Raw genomic sequence first — 16,578 nt, forward strand, 5'->3', positions numbered from 1 at the left:
ATGTATTTGATATATTTGATACCATTCCACTGATTCCACTCCAGTCATTACCACCAACCTCCTGTGATGTTTACCTGTATGGAACCCAGGTTCTCTGTTAGCTGCTCTGGACTGGAGGATCCCAGGAGGACTGAGCTCACCCCCTCGTTCCTCAAACACCAGGCTATTGAAGAAGAGAAGGAAAGAGTACGGAAAGGAGAGAGCGGGGGGACATTTGGTATTTTATTAGGTTCCCATTAACTGTTGCACAAGCAGCAGCTACTCTTCCTGAGGTCCACACAAAACATGAAACATGACATAATACAGAACATCAATAGACAAGAAGAGCTCAAGGACAGAACTACATACATTTACATGGGAGTGGGAATGTATTGCTGACATCCACTTGGTGGCGCTCTACCATCATTAATACTTAAGTACTGAAACAACGTAGAGTGCATGTGTGTGATTGCACGCCCATCCTCGTCTCTCTCACCCACGGCCAGTTGTGGGAGAGTACAGCCCAGCTTCTCAGCTATGTGTCCCAGCTCCTTCAGCTTAGCCTGCTGTTTCCTCCCATCCTCACTCACTATCTTCTCCTTTAACCACTGATACGACTGCAGAGAGAGAGAGAGAGAGAGAGAGAGAGCGAAGACGAGGAAAAGAGAGGAGAGGGAGAGAGAAAGAGAGGGCGGGAGAGAGAGAAAGAGAGGGGGAAAGAGGGAGGGAGCGAGAGAGGGAAAGAGAGAGAGAGAGGGAAAGGGAGGGAGAGAGAGAGAGGGAAAGAGGGAGGAGAGAGAGAGGGAAAGAGAGAGAGGGAGAGAAAGGGAGGGACGGAGAGAGAGAGAGAAGAGGGAGAGAGAGAAGAAGGAGAGATAGGGGGAGAGAGAATGCGTGAGGTAGAGAAAGAGGCGATGTAAAAAGTGAGAAAGGAGAGAGGGAGATGAGAAGAGGAACGGAGAGAAAGATTTCCACCATATTGGCTTCCCCTATCCAGTTCCAGCAGATAGATCAGTGCAGATAGATCAGTGCAGATAGAGTGGATGACACTGGATCCGCCAGGTTGCTCAAGATCCAAGGCAAAATAACAGTTTTTTCCAACTACTTACACACAAAATCTTTTCATGTCACACGATTTTTGAAACCTCTCACTCAAAGTGCAAAACTACACACCAAATATCTAAAAACATAAGCTATTTCTCAGCCTTTGACTCTGTTGTCAATTACATAAAACATTTTTTTCAAAACACTACACACAATTCTCTACCTAAAACACAAAAATCGAACAGGAAGTGACTTGCTTTCCTTTTCCAAACACAACCAATCAAATCTACACTTATTCACCAGGTCACACACACACTCCTCACATGTGCAAACACTAATTGCTTAACTGATCACTAACCAATCACTGCTTTACTGTAGTATAGGCCTATAAATACACTGCTCAAAAAAATAAAGGGAACACTTAAACAACACAATGTAACTCCAAGTCAATCACACTTCTGTGAAATCAAACTGTCCACTTAGGAAGCAACACTGATTGACAATGAATTTCACATGCTGTTGTGCAAATGGAATAGACAACAGGTGGAAATTATAGGCAATTAGCAAGACACCCCCAATAAAGGAGTGGTTCTGCAGGTGGGGAGCACAGACCACTTCTCAGTTCCTATGCTTCCTGGCTGATGTTTTGGTCACTTTTGAATGCTGGCGGTGCTTTCACTCTAGTGGTAGCATGAGACGGAGTCTACAACCCACACAAGTGGCTCAGGTAGTGCAGCTCATCCAGGATGGCACATCAATGCGAGCTGTGGCAAGAAGGTTTGCTGTGTCTGTCAGCACAGTGTCCAGAGCATGGAGGCGCTACCAGGAGACAGGCCAGTACATCAGGAGACGTGGAAGAGGCCGTAGGAGGGCTACAACCCAGCAGCAGGACCGCTACCTTCGCCTTTGTGCAAGGAGGAGCAGGAGAAGCACTGCCAGAGCCCTGCAAAATGACCTCCAGCAGGCCACAAATGTGCATGTGTCTGCTCAAACGGTCAGAAACAGACTCCACGAGGGTGGTATGAGGGCCCGACGTCCACAGGTGGGGGTTGTGCTTACAGCCCAACACCATGCAGGACGTTTGGCATTTGCCAGAGAACACCAAGATTGGCAAATTCGCCACTGGCACCCTGTGCTCTTCACAGATGAAAGCAGGGTCACACTGAGCATGTGACAGACGTGACAGAGTCTGGAGACGCCGTGGAGAACGTTCTGCTGCCTGCAACATCCTCCAGCATGACCGGTTTGGCGGTGGGTCAGTCATGGTGTGGGGTGGCATTTCTTTGGGGGGCCGCACAGCCCTCCATGTGCTCGCCAGAGGTAGCCTGACTGCCATTAGGTACCGAGATGAGATCCTCAGACCCCTTGTGAGACCATATGCTGGTGCGGTTGGCCCTGGGTTCCTCCTAATGCAAGACAATGCTAGACCTCATGTGGCTGGAGTGTGTCAGCAGTTCCTGCAAGAGGAAGGCATTGATGCTATGGACTGGCCCGCCCGTTCCCCAGACCTGAATCCAATTGAGCACATCTGGGACATCATGTCTCGCTCCATCCACCAACGCCAAGTTGCACCACAGACTGTCCAGGAGTTGGCGGATGCTTTAGTCCAGGTCTGGGAGGAGATCCCTCAGGAGACCATCCGCCACCTCATCAGGAGGATGCCCAGGCCTTGTAGAGAGGTCATACAGGCACGTGGGGGCCACATACACTACTGAGCCTCATTTTGACTTGTTTTAAGGACATTACATCAAAGTTGGATCAGCCTGTAGTGTGGTTTTCCACTTTAATTTTGAGTGTGACTCCAAATCCAGACCTCCATGGGTTGATAAATTGGATTTCCATTGATTCTTTTTGTGTGATTTTGTTGTCAGCACATTCAACTATGTAAAGAAAAAAGTATTTAATAAGATTATTTCTTTCATTCAGATCTAGGATGTGTTGTTTAAGTGTTCCCTTTATTTTTTTGAGCAGTGTAGGTCAAAGGTCAGATTACCTGTTTTGAACAATGGATGCCAACAATGGACAGAGAGCAAGAGGAGTAGGAGGGAGAGGCAGGGGACAACAACGAGGACAAATTCAAAGACGAAGAGGAGGAAGAAGAGGCCGAGGGCAAAGAAGAGAAGGAAGGAGAGCCATCTCTGATGAGATTAGAGCAACACTTGTTTATCATGTGATCAACCACGGTTTGACCATGAGAGAGGCTGGACTGAGAGTCCAGCCCAACTTGAGTCGATTTACAGTGAATGAGAACAGGTATGCAACTATCTAATGACTATTTTAGCATTACAGTAATGTACTGTAAAATACGTATGACTGCATAGTATTGCATAAACATTTGTAACTCTAAGCCATCCATTTACTGCACTGCATTGAATGAATGAGGTTGGTTATCATGCTGTGCTACCTTTTTTTGTACATTGTTTACAGTTCCTATGCTGAACACATACTGTGTTGAATTCTGTACAGAGTGGAAAGGCAAAGACATCATGGAGGACGAGGACGCTTGTTTACAGATGTACAAGAGACTGCAATTATAAATATGGTTTTGGCCAACAATGCAATTAGGATTCGAGAGATAAGAGAGCATATCTTGAATAATGACACCATATTTAACAACATCAATGCTGTAAGCCTGTCGACCATACAACGCATCCCCCAACAGCACCGAGTGACGATGAAACAACTTTACAAGGTGCCATTTGAGAGAAACTCTGACAGTCAAGAATATGCGACATGACTTTGTAGAGGTATGTATGCAACACTACTTCCAGTACTTCAGACATACCATATTTACTCATCTGTATATCCTTTTGTCAGTTACGGAGAGTATTGGAGCTGGATGCCCATGTAATTCGCCATGAATTTATTTATGTGGATGAGGTTGGCTTCAACCTCACCAAAACCAGGCGCGGAAGAAATGTAATAGGACAGAGTGCAATTACCAATGTCCCTGGACAGCGTGGGGGTAATATAACTATGTGTGCTGTCATCACTCACAACGGGGTCCTCCATCACAATGCCACACTGGGTCCGTACAACACCGGCCAAATGCTCACTTTTCTGGATGCAATTTACACAATGCTTGTCCCTGACCCAGATCAGGAGCCTGCTAGACTTGTGGTTTTATGGGACAATGTTAGTTTTCACCGGGCTGTTCTGGTCCAAAACTGGTTTGCCACCCATCCACAATTTGTAGTTTTGTACCTACCCCCATATTCACCTTTTCTAAATCCCATAGAGGAATTCTTCTCAGCCTGGTGCTGGAAAGTGTGCCCGCATGCCGCACCCTATGCCCGCATGCCGCTTCTCCAGGCAATGGAGGACGCATGTGGGGACATAGAGGTTGCCTCTGTCCAAGGTTGGATACGCCATGCTAGGAGATACTTCCCTCGATGTTTGGCAAGAGAAAACGTATCTTGTGATGTGGACGAAGTATTGTGGCCAGACCCAGCCCAGAGAAGAGATGAAGCGTAGCTTAGCACTGGTGACTGCCCCCCCTTTTGGTTTACATATGTTTATGGTTTTGTTGTATGCTACTGTATACAACAGTAATGTTTGGCCTAATAAATATTTTCTGTTTCTACATTGCATTGGTGTTTACAGTGTACTTGTTACCCCTCCCACAGATTACTTTCACTGTAGAACATTGTATTGACATGTAGATATAAGCCTATGAAAGACCAAAGAGCTTTAGATTTAGAACAACAGTGTTTACATTGTATATCCAAAAATGTACTATTATGAAAGCAGTGTTTGCCATTTGATGCAAATGCTTCATTCTGACATGTGTTTATGGCATTTTGAATGCAGTGTTACATTTTGAAGGAGATGTGAGGCATTTTGTATTTTGTGTGTGCAGTTTAGGGAATTGTATGTAGAGTTTTGAAAAAAAGGAGACAGTTTTGAAAACGTGTGTAAGCAGTTGGAAAAAAACTGTAAACGTCCGTCCAGGAAGTCGGGAGATGACTTAAAAAACATCCACTAAGGGCAACGTTGAGCGCTATTGCCATCAAGTAGGCTTGCGGTTTGCTAAGGTGTTGTGGACGGTTGTTCAATCCCAGTGCTAGAGACCATGAGAGCTTGTTGAGTGGATACAGAGTTTACCTTCATGGATGCCCTGGAGGTTTCTGGGATGCCGTTCTGGTACTTCCCCGTGATGATGCCACAGGCCAGCGGAGACCACGTCATCGCCCCAACGCCTGTCACCATGGACACCAGAGGGAATGTGGGAACAGAGAGGGAGGGAGGGAGTGACAGATAACTGTGAGATCTCTAACACAGTCAGTCAGACACCAAACAGACGCTCATGAAATCCCCAGTTTGAACCACAGCAGATGTTAGGGGAGTGTTCTCAGGAGGACGTTATATCACTTTATTACAATAATCAACAATCACGTAAGGATTGATTATGGATGTATCCACTGATTACAACCCAGCAGTAGATGTGAGGGTGTGTGTGTGTGTGTGTGTGTGTGTGTGTGAACCGCCCAGCAGACGAGGGAAGGGGCGTGGCCAGCCTGGATGATTGACACATGCCTATCTTGTGGTAGAGTTCTGGAAGCTGGACCTCCACCTTCTCCCTCTGGAAGAGATGGTACTCAGCCTGCTCACACACCGGAGGGATCAGGTTAAACTGCCTGGCCACAGAGTACGCCTCCTATATATATATAGAGAGAGAGAGAGGGAAGGAGCAGGGGAAGAGAAAGAGAGGGGGAGGGATAGAGCGAGTGAGAGGGGAGGATGGAGAGGCAGGTGAGAGGGAGTGAATGTGGGAGAGAGATGGGGAGAGGGATACTAATCAGAATTCACAATGCTATGCAAACCTTAAGAAGATTAAACACATTGATATACTGAATGCAGCTCATTTAGCTGAGTCTATATTCCACACACTGACTCACCTGCCTCGCATATCTATGTTTCCATATGTACGTTTACAAAGAACTCATTGCCTTCTTAAACATTAGCAAAACCATATTTATCTGCTACATGCAGCTGTGCCACAAGCCCGGAAACCTTGTCTATACCCCTGCATTATAGATACAATCTAAATTATAGTGCTTTCATCTGAGCTGCTACACTACAAAACAATCTGTTCAAATTCACCCTAATCACTATCAACACAGCACCATGTCCATCACTGTGTACAGCACCGTGTACAGCACCGTGTACAACACCATGTACAGCACCACGCACAGCACCACGTACATCACCACGCACAGCACCACGTACAGCACCACGCACAGCACCACGCACAGCACCACGTACATCACCACCTACAGCACCATGTACAGCACCATGCACAGCACCACACACAGCATCATGTACAGCACCATGTACAGCACCATGCACAGCACCACACACAGCATCATGTACAGCACCATGCACAGCACCATGTACAGCACCACGTACAGCACCATGCACAGCACCCCGTACAGCACCGTGTACAGCACCATGCACAGCATCATGTACAGCACCATGCACAGCATCATGTACAGCACCATGTACAGCACCATGTACAACACCATGTACAGCATCCCATACAGCACCATGTACAGCACCATGCACAGCGCTTAACACAGACTGAGGGAGAATGAGAGGAAAAGGAGGAGAGGTTGTTGCCTATAGGAAAGCCTGAGGATGCTTTAGCAATCAGTCATTATCAGGCTTCAGGAAATGTAGTTACCCAACACCTCCCCGATCCTCCCCCTTCTCCTCCAAATCAGCCAGGACATAAACAGGCATCTATCTCTCTCCCCCATCTCTCTCTCTCTATGTTTGTGTAGACTGTATGTTTGACCCCCCTGGTGTAGACTGTATGTTTGACCCCCCTGGTGTAGACTGTATGTTTGACCCCCTGGTGTAGACTGTATGTTTGACCCCCCTGATGTAGACCGTATGTTTGACCCCTCTGGTATAGACTGTATGTTTGACCCCTCTGGTGTAGACTGTATGTTTGACCCCCCTGGTGTAGACTGTATGTTTGACCCCTCTGGTATAGACTGTATGTTTGAACCCCCTGGTGTAGACTGTATGTTGGACCCCTCTGGTATAGACTGTATGTTTGACCCCTCTGGTATAGACTGTATGTTTGACCCCTCTGGTATAGACTGTATGTTTGACCCCTCTGGTATAGTCTGTATGTTTGACCCCCCTGGTGTAGACTGTATGTTGGACCCCTCTGGTGTAGACCGTATGTTGGACCCCTCTGGTATGTTTGACCCCCCTGGTGTGGACCGTATGTTTGACCCCCCTGGTGTGGACCGTATGTTTGACCCCCCTGGTGTAGACCGTATGTTTGACCCCCCTGGTGTGGACTGTATGTTTGACCCCCTCTGGTGTAGACTGTATGTTTGACCCCCCTGGTGTAGACTGTATGTTTGACCCCCCTGGTGTAGACCGTATGTTTGACGCCCCTGGTGTAGACTGTATGTTTGACCCCCCTGGTGTAGACTGTATGTTTGACCCCCCCTGGTGTAGACCGTATATTTGACGCCCCTGGTGTAGACAGATGACTTCCCTTGAGGGCTCACAAACACAATGAAAGATTATGAAAAACTGTCTGAGAACAAAGGTGCAGACGGTCTGGGAACGTTCCATGTAGACTTGCTGTATGAGCATGATTTGTAATGAGAGTTTTCCACAGGTTGAGTGAAGGTTGTGTGAGGGTTGTAGAGATGTTTTGACACTTACCATGATCTCCATGGCTGTCCATCTAAACGTCCCCCAGTACATGGGTAAGGGTCAGGGGTTAGGGGTTAAAGATCATAGGGTTAACTCACCATGATCTCCATGGCTGTCCATCGAGAAGTCCCCCAGTACATGGACATCCCCTGGTTGATCACATAAGTCATGGCTCTCACAATCTCTGAGGAGATAAGGACAACAATCAACCAACATTCAATCAATCAAATCATTGATCAATCCATCAGCTCATTAGATGCATGTGTGTGGAGGACTTTGGAGATCCCTGCAGACACATTACATACCACTGGTACACATAACCAGTCAAAAGTTTGGACACACCTACTCATTCAAGGGTTTTTCTTTATTTTAACTATTTTCTACATTGTAAAAATGATGCAGCACTCCATCACTCTCCTTCTTGGTCAAATAGCCCTTACACAGCCTGGAGATGTGTTGGGTCATTGTCCTGTTGAAAAACACATGATAGTCCCACAAAGCTCAAACCAGATGATATGGCGTATTGCTGCAAAATGTTGTGTCAGCCATGCTGGTTAAGTGTGCCTTAAATCACTGACAGTGTCATCAGCAAAGCACACCCACACCATCATACCACCTCTTCCATGCTTCATGGTGGGAACCACACATGCGGAAATCCTCCGTTCACTTACAGTACTCTGTGTCTCACAAAGACACGGAGGTTGGAACAAAAAATGTCAAATTTGCACTCATCAGACCAAAGGACAGATTTCCACTGGTCTAATGTCCATTGCTCATGTTTCTTGGCCTAAGCAAGTCTCTTCTTCTTATTGGTGTCCTTTAGTAGTGGTTTCTTTGCAGCAATTTGACCATGAAGGCCTGATTCAAACAGTCTCCTCTGAACAGTTGATGTTGAGATGTGTCCGTTACTTGAACTCTGTGAAGCATTTATTTGGGCTGCAATTTCTGAGGCTGGTAACTCTAATGATTTTATCCTATGCAGCAGAGATAACTCAGGGTCTTCCTTTTCTGTGGCGGTCCTCATGAGAGCCAGTTTCATCATAGCGCTTGATGGTGTTTGCGACTGCACTTGAAGAAACTTTCAAAGGTCTTGACTGACCTTCATTTCTTAAAGTCATGATGGACTGTCATTTCTCTTTGCTTATTTGAGCTGTTCTTGCCATACTATGGACTTGGTCTTTTACCAAATAAGGCTATCTTCTGTATACCACCCCTACCTTGTCACAACACAACTGATTGGCTCAAACGCATTAAGGAAAGAAATTCCACAAATGAACTTCATGATTTCGTATGTGTTATTTCATAGTTTTGATGTCTTCACTGTTATTCTACAATGTAGGAAATAGTAAAAATAAAGAAAAACCCTTGAATGTGTAGGTTTGTCCAAACTTTTGACTGGTACTGTATATATATATATATATATATATATATATATATATATATACTGCTCAAAAAAATAAAGGGAACACTTAAACAACACAATGTAACTCCAAGTCAATCACACTTCTGTGAAATAAACTGTCCACTTAGGAAGCAACACTGATTGACAATACATTTCACATGCTGTTGTGCAAATGGAATAGACAACAGGTGGAAATTATAGGCAATTAGCAAGACACCCCCAATAAAGGAGTGGTTCTGCAGGTGGGGACCACAGACCACTTCTCAGTTCCTATGCTTCCTGACTGATGTTTGGTCACTTTTGAATGCTGGCGGTGCGTTCACTCTAGTGGTAGCATGAGACGGAGTCTACAACCCACACAAGTGGCTCAGGTAGTGCAGCTCATCCAGGATGGCACATCAATGAGCTGTGGCAAGAAGGTTTGCTGTGTCTGTCAGCGTAGTGTCCAGAGCATGGAGGCGCTACCAGGAGACAGGCCAGTACATCAGGAGACGTGGAGGAGGCCGTAGGAGGGCAACAACCCAGCAGCAGGACCGCTACCTCCGCCTTTGTGCAAGGAGGAGCAGGAGAAGCACTGCCAGAGCCCTGCAAAATGACCTCCAGCAGGCCACAAATGTGCATGTGTCTGCTCAAACGGTCAGAAACAGACTCCATGAGGGTGGTATGAGGGCCCGACGTCCACAGGTGGGGGTTGTGGTTACAGCCCAACACCATGCAGGACGTTTGGCATTTGCCAGAGAACACCAAGATGGGCAAATTCGCCACTGGCGCCCTGTGCTCTTCACAGATGAAAGCAGGTTCACACTGAGCACGTGACAGAGTCTGGAGACGCCGTGGAGAACGTTCTGCTGCCTGCAACATCCTCCAGCATGACCGGTTTGGCGGTGGGTCAGTCATGGTGTGGGGTGGCATTTCTTTGGGGGGCCGCACAGCCCTCCATGTGCTCGCCAGAGGTAGCCTGACTGCCATTAGGTACCGAGATGAGATCCTCAGACCCCTTGTGAGACCATATGCTGGTGCGGTTGGCCCTGGGTTCCTCCTAATGCAAGACAATGCTAGACCTCATGTGGCTGGAGTGTGTCAGCAGTTCCTGCAAGAGGAAGGCATTGATGCTATGGACTGGCCCGCCCGTTCCCCAGACCTGAATCCAATTGAGCACATCTGGGACATCATGTCTCGCTCCATCCACCAACGCCACGTTGCACCACAGACTGTCCAGGAGCTGGCGGATGCTTTAGTCCAGGTCTGGGAGGAGATCCCTAAGGAGACCATCCGCCACCTCATCAGGAGCATTCCCAGGCGTTGTAGGGAGGTCATACAGGCACGTGGAGGCCACACACACTACTGAGCCTCATTTTGACTTGTTTTAAGGACATTACATCAAAGTTGGATCAGCCTGTAGTGTGGTTTTCCACTTTAATTTTGAGTGTGACTCCAAATCCAGACCTCCATGGGTTGATAAATTGGATTTCCATTGATTATTTTTGTGTGATTTTGTTGTCAGCATATTCAACTATGTAAAGAAAAAAGTATTTAATAAGATTATTTCTTTCATTCAGATCTAGGATGTGTTGTTTAAGTGTTCCCTTTATTTTTTGAGCAGTGTATATATATATATATATATATATATATATATATATATATATATATATATATATATATATATACTGTATATGTGTATGTATATATACCACCAGGGGACACTGTAGTCTTCCTGCCTGGGTTGTACAACTGGGTTGACTGAACCAACTACACCTGAAGGCCACCAACCCATCCCCTGATCTCTCTCTCTCCTGCTGACAATACATTCCTTCTCACTTCTCTAATGAGCCCACTAATGACCAGGGACAGGCTAAAGTTCTAATGTGCCGCAAACCACCAGTACATTATTAATGAAGCAATTAGCTACGACACTAGCATCTGAGCTACACAACACTATGAAGGGAGCCTTAGATGACATCTGTTATTGTTCTCATCCTTGTGTAGCTGGTACCTAGCAGGACCAGGGTTAGGGAATTTTAACTTCCAAAACCCACCATGGGCAAATTACAGCCTTGTCAATCAATGACTGATTTGTACCAAACAGGAGAGCTGAACTCCTGTCACTGTGGGTTCAGCGACACAGACAACTGATGCTCACCAAGATAAAAACCACTAAAAGAGATGATGTAATGAAGAGAGACAGAGAGAAGGAAAGACAGGTTGAGTAAAATAAATCCAATGTGATCTAAACTAAAGAAAACGGCAATGGGACAGAAGAGGGGCAAAGAGCCAAATCCCTCGTTGTCTATTTCTGCCGCTCGCTTTTCTTTAATTGTGGTACAAGAACACACACCAGTAATTAACATCCGCAGGTTCATGCAACTCACACAGAGCTCAGTAAATACCATTGTCTCTTTCTCTCTCTCCCCTACACTCTCTCTCTCTCTCTCTCTCTCTCTCTCTCTCTCTCTCTCTCTCTCTCTCTCTCTCTCAAATTCAAAGGGGCTTTGTTGGCATGGGAAAGAATATTTACATTGTCAAAGCAAGTGAAATAAGCTTTCACAAATTAACATTTAACATTAAACACAAGAGAAAGCTGTTTGAAATGTTATATTATTAACGCTGTACCGTGTTGTTATTAACTATGTACCGTGTAAACAGATAAATATGGGTTTAATTTACTTTGGTGTTTGTGCTTGTGACTTTCGCTCTCTCTATTGCTTTTTCTCTCTCTCTCCCCCCTCTCTATCGCTGTTTCTCTCTCTCTCCCTCTCCCCCCTTTCTCTATCGCGGTTTCTCTCTCTCTCTCCCTCTCCTCCCTCTCTATCGCTGTTTCTCTCTCTCTCCCTCTCCCCCCTCTCTCTATCGCTGTTTCTCTCCCTCTCCCCCTCTCTCTATCACTGTTTCTTTCTCTCTCCCTCTCCCCCCTCTCTCTCTATCACTGTTTCTCTCCCTCTCCCCCTTCTCTCTATCGCTGTTTCTCTCTCTCCCACTCCCCCCTCTCTATTGCTGTTTCTCTCCCTCTCCCCCTCTCTCTATCGCTGTTTCTCTCTCTCTCCCTCTCCCCCTCTCTATTGCTGTTTCTTTATCTCTCCTTCTCCCCCCTCTCTCTATCGCTGTTTCTCTCTTTCTCCCTCTCCCACTTTTCTCTCTCTCTAGCTGTTTCACTATCTCCCCCCTCTCTATGTCAATTCAATTCAAGGTCTTTATCTCTCTCTCTCTCTCTCTCTCTCTCTCTCTCTCTCTCTCTCTCTCTCTCTCTCTCTGTCTCTCTCACTGTTTCCCACTTCCTATCTCTCTCGTGCTGCACTGTTTGCAAGGAGTGAAAGCCAATTCATGGCTGATCTGAAAATGTAGTCAGAGGCTCTGTATGAAGGTGCCTCTGGAGACCACATAGAACTCATAACGCATCGCTGTGCACCTCCCAAATTTTGTTACAATGCGGAGGGCTCCGTATAGCTCCACATTTACATGATTGGCTGACGGTAGGTGGGGGCGGAATGTCCTGTATAAACACAAACTCACTTCCTTGATAACCTTTTTCACAACAGCTCTACTCAACAGCACTGGGCTGCTCCTCAAAGCGCAAGGAGTATGAATGCCCTGACTTCTGCAGAGGCTGTATCACCCTAAATGCTGCACGGGCCAATGCAGAAGCCAGATTGACCATGCAGAGCCTTTAAGGCGGGAACAGATGGCAGATTGACTAGGCAGAGCTTTTAAGGGGGACCAGAAGTTGGAGCTGGTCCATCACACAATGGTGCTATAGTGAGAACAATATGAGTGGGAGAGGAGGGAGGTGGAGGAGTGAAAAGGAGAGAGAAAAGAGAGAAAGATAGTTGGCGAAGACTGAAAGTGGCAGAAAGAGAGGAAGGAGGAGAGATAGAAAGAAAGAAAATAATGAATGTTATGTCAGAATCATTTTCTATTGGGAGTCCTTGGTCAGGATGTGCTTGACAAAGACAGCTTTATGAAACACAAGCACTATGAGACCTGAGGGGCTAAAAAGCTTTACGCTCTCATCACCACAGCCTGATCTACATGCATTCGTCTATCTCTCTCTCTCTCTCTCTCTCTCTTTCTGCTTTTTCACACTTTCTGCTTATTCACTCTATGAACGATGTTTTGTAAAAGCCAAAGAATATTTGGCATTTACAAAAGAACAAGACTGACTGAAGAACTTTGCATTTGTTTGTTTCGATGTTTCAAGATGTGCATGGGTTCATTGTGTTTGTAGATGTGTCTGTGTGAGAGTCAGTTCCACAGGAAACAGCACATTGGCTCTGATTCTATTCACTACCACCACCAGCCCCCAGTGGTCCCCATAGGAACCGTCTTCAGTCCAAACAGTCAAGGCCAGGAATTCACTTTCTGACTTTCTTTGATATATATATATAGACTCTCTTTGGCTGGAAAATGGCTGTGTAGTTTTGTGTGTAGGCGCTGACCTAACATAATTATATGGTTTGCTTTCGCCGTAAAGCCTTTTTGAAATCAGACACTGTGGCTGGATTAACAAGAAGTAAAGCTTTAAAATGGTGTATAATACTTGTATGTTTGAGTAATTTTAATTATGAGATTTTTGTTGTTTTGAATTTGGCGCCCTGCACTTTCACTGGCTGTTGTCATATCGATCCCGCTAACGGGATTCAAGCCATAAGAAGTCAGAAGTTTACATACACTAAGTTGACTGTGCCCTTAAGCAGCTTGGAAAATTCCAGAAAACTATGTCATGGCTTTAGAAGCTTCTGATAGGCTAATTGACATCATTTGAGTCAATTGGATATGTACCTATGGATGTATTTCAAGGCCTACCTTCAAACTCAGTGCCTCTTTGCTTGACATCATGGGAAAATCAAAAGAAAGAAAAAGAAGAAAAACCTCAGAAAAAAAATTGTAGACCTCCACAAGTCTGGTTTATCCTTGGGAGCAATTTCCAAATGTCTGAAGGTACCACATTCATCTGTACAAACAATAGTACGCAAGTATAAATACCATGGGACCATGCAGCCGTTGTACCACTCAGGAAGGAGACGCGTTCTGTCTCCTAGAAATGAACGTACTTTGGTGTGAAAAGTGCAAATCAATCCCAAAACAACAGCAAATGACCTTGTGAAGATGCTGGAGGAAACAGATACAAAAGTATCTATATCCACAGTAAAACGAGTCCTATATCGACATAACCAGAAAGGCCGATCAGCCAGGAAGAAGCCACTGCTCCATAACAGCCATAAAAAAAGCCAGACTATGGTTTGCAACTGCACATGGGGACAAAGATGATACTTTTTGGACAAATGTCCTCTGGTTTGATGAAACAAAAATAGAACTGTTTGGTCATAATGACCATCGTTATGTTTAGAGGAAAAAGGGGGAGGCTTGCAAGCTGAAGATTACCATCCCAACTGTGAAGCACGGGGGTGGCAGCATCATGTTGGTGGGGTGCTTTGCTGCAGGAGGGACTGGTGCACTTTACAAAATAGATGGCATCATGAGGAAGGTTAATGATGTGGATATATTGAAGCAACATCTCAAGACATCAGTCAGGAAGTTAAAGCTTGGTCGCAAATGGGTCTTCCAAATGGACAATGACCCCAAGCATACTTCCAAAGTTGTGGCAAAATGGCTTAAGGACAACAAAGTCAAGGAATTGGAGTGGCCATCACAAAGCCCTGACCTCAATCCTATAGAAAATGTGTGGGCAGAACTGAAAAAACGTGTGCGAGTAAGGAGGCCTACAAACCTGACTCCGTTACTCTGTCAGGAGGAATGGGCCAAGATTCACCCAACTTATTGTGGGAAGCTTGTGGAAGGCTACCTGAAACGTTTGACCCAAGTTAAAACTTCTTATGGTTCAACTCCCGTTAACGGGATCAATTTGACAACATCCGGTGAAATGGCAGAGCGCCAAATTCAAAACAATTATTAGAAATATTTTACTTTCATACATTCACAAGTGCAACACACAAAATTAAAGCTTAACTTCTTGTTAATCTAGCCACCGTGTCAGATTTTAAAAAGGCTTTACGGCGAAAGCAAACCATGCTATTATCTGAGGATAGCACCCCATCAAACAAACACAGACCATCATATTTCATCCCACCAGGCGCGACACAAAACTCAGAAATAACGATATAATTCATGCCTTACCTTTGAAGATCTTTCTGTGTTGGCACTCCAATATGTCCCATAAACATCATAAATGGTCCTTTTGTTCGATTAATTCCGTCGTTATATCTCCAAAATATCCATTTATTTGGCGCTTTTGATCCAGAAAAACACCGGTTCCAACTCACGCAACATGACTACAAAATGTCTAGTAAGTTATCTGTAAACGCTGTCCAAACATTTCAAACAACTTTCCTAATACAACTTTAGGTATTTTTTTACGTAAATAATCAATAAAATTTAAGACGGGATAAAATGTGTTCAATTGCGGATAAAAATGAATGGTTTGTCCTCAGGGTTTCGCCTGCCAAAGAAGTTCTGTTATACTCACAGACATCATTCAAACAGTTTTAGAAACTGCAGAGTGTTTTCTATCCGAATCCCCTAATAATATGCATATCCTAGCTTCTGGGCCTGAGTAGCAGGCAGTTTACTTTGGGCACGCTTTTCATCTGGACGTGAAAATACCGCCCCCTAGCCTAGAGAGGTTAAACAATTTAAAGGCAATGCTACCAAATACTAATTGAGTGTATGTAAACTTCTGACCCACTGGGAATGTGATAAATAATTCTGTCTACTATTATTCTGACATTTCACATTCTTAAAATAAAGTGGTGATCCTAACTGACCTAGGACAGGGAATTTGTACTAGGATTAAATATCAGGAATTGTCAGAAAAACTGAGTTTAAATGTATTTGGCTAAGGTGTATGTAAACTTCCGACTTCAACTGTATATGCAGTATATATAGATAGAGATATAGTAAACCTCAGTATAAACTGAAATCTTGATTCTTCTCTGGTTGATAGTCTGGTAGGGCAACACATCTACTGCTTCCTGCCAATCCAATTGTAGTATTTCAGGCTATGAGACTAAAAAACCAACTGCCCTCCTGACTTAGGCAGGTTGCTCGGTCCCTGATGATGAATGCTAAAAGACTGACTCACCCTCCATGGGTGTGTTGGTGTCAGGGCGGTTCGCGAAGACCACATCTACGTATTCCAGCTGCAACCTCTGGAGGGAGCCCTTCAGACCTGGACAGAGAGAGGACGGGAGAAAGAGAGGAAGGGAGAGAGAGAGGAAGAGAGAAAGAGATGAGAGGAGGGGAGAGGAGGACGGTTGAGGAGAGGAGAAGAGGAGGGGAATGGAGAGGAGAGTTGGGGAGAGGAGGGAGGACGGGAGAAGGGGAGAGGAGGAGTGTTGAGGAGGGGAGGGGATAGGATAGGATAGGAGGGCAGAGGAGAGGAGGAGGGTTGAGGAGAGGAGTAGAGAAGAGGAGGAGGGGAGAGAGAAAAGATAAGGGAGAGGAGGGGAGATATCAATCAA

The 16,578-nt window shown here is 45.3% G+C and overlaps 1 protein-coding gene across 1 annotated transcript in view; it reads right to left on the bottom strand.

The window, feature by feature from the left end:
- LOC106581449 (voltage-gated potassium channel subunit beta-1) overlaps positions 1 to 16,578 on the bottom strand; it is a 176,482-nt gene that overhangs the window by 9,194 nt on the left and 150,710 nt on the right. Inside the window, exons 8-13 of the mRNA XM_045704032.1 lie at positions 16,200 to 16,286; positions 7,803 to 7,888; positions 5,560 to 5,680; positions 5,128 to 5,222; positions 476 to 596; positions 75 to 163 (exon numbers count right to left, since the gene is read on the bottom strand). Coding sequence (XP_045559988.1) covers positions 75 to 163; positions 476 to 596; positions 5,128 to 5,222; positions 5,560 to 5,680; positions 7,803 to 7,888; positions 16,200 to 16,286 — 599 coding nt within the window. The remainder of the gene's footprint in view (positions 1 to 74; positions 164 to 475; positions 597 to 5,127; positions 5,223 to 5,559; positions 5,681 to 7,802; positions 7,889 to 16,199; positions 16,287 to 16,578) is intronic.

The sequence above is a fragment of the Salmo salar genome, chromosome ssa20 (genome assembly GCF_905237065.1).
Source record: "Salmo salar chromosome ssa20, Ssal_v3.1, whole genome shotgun sequence".
Lineage (NCBI taxonomy): Eukaryota > Metazoa > Chordata > Actinopteri > Salmoniformes > Salmonidae > Salmo > Salmo salar.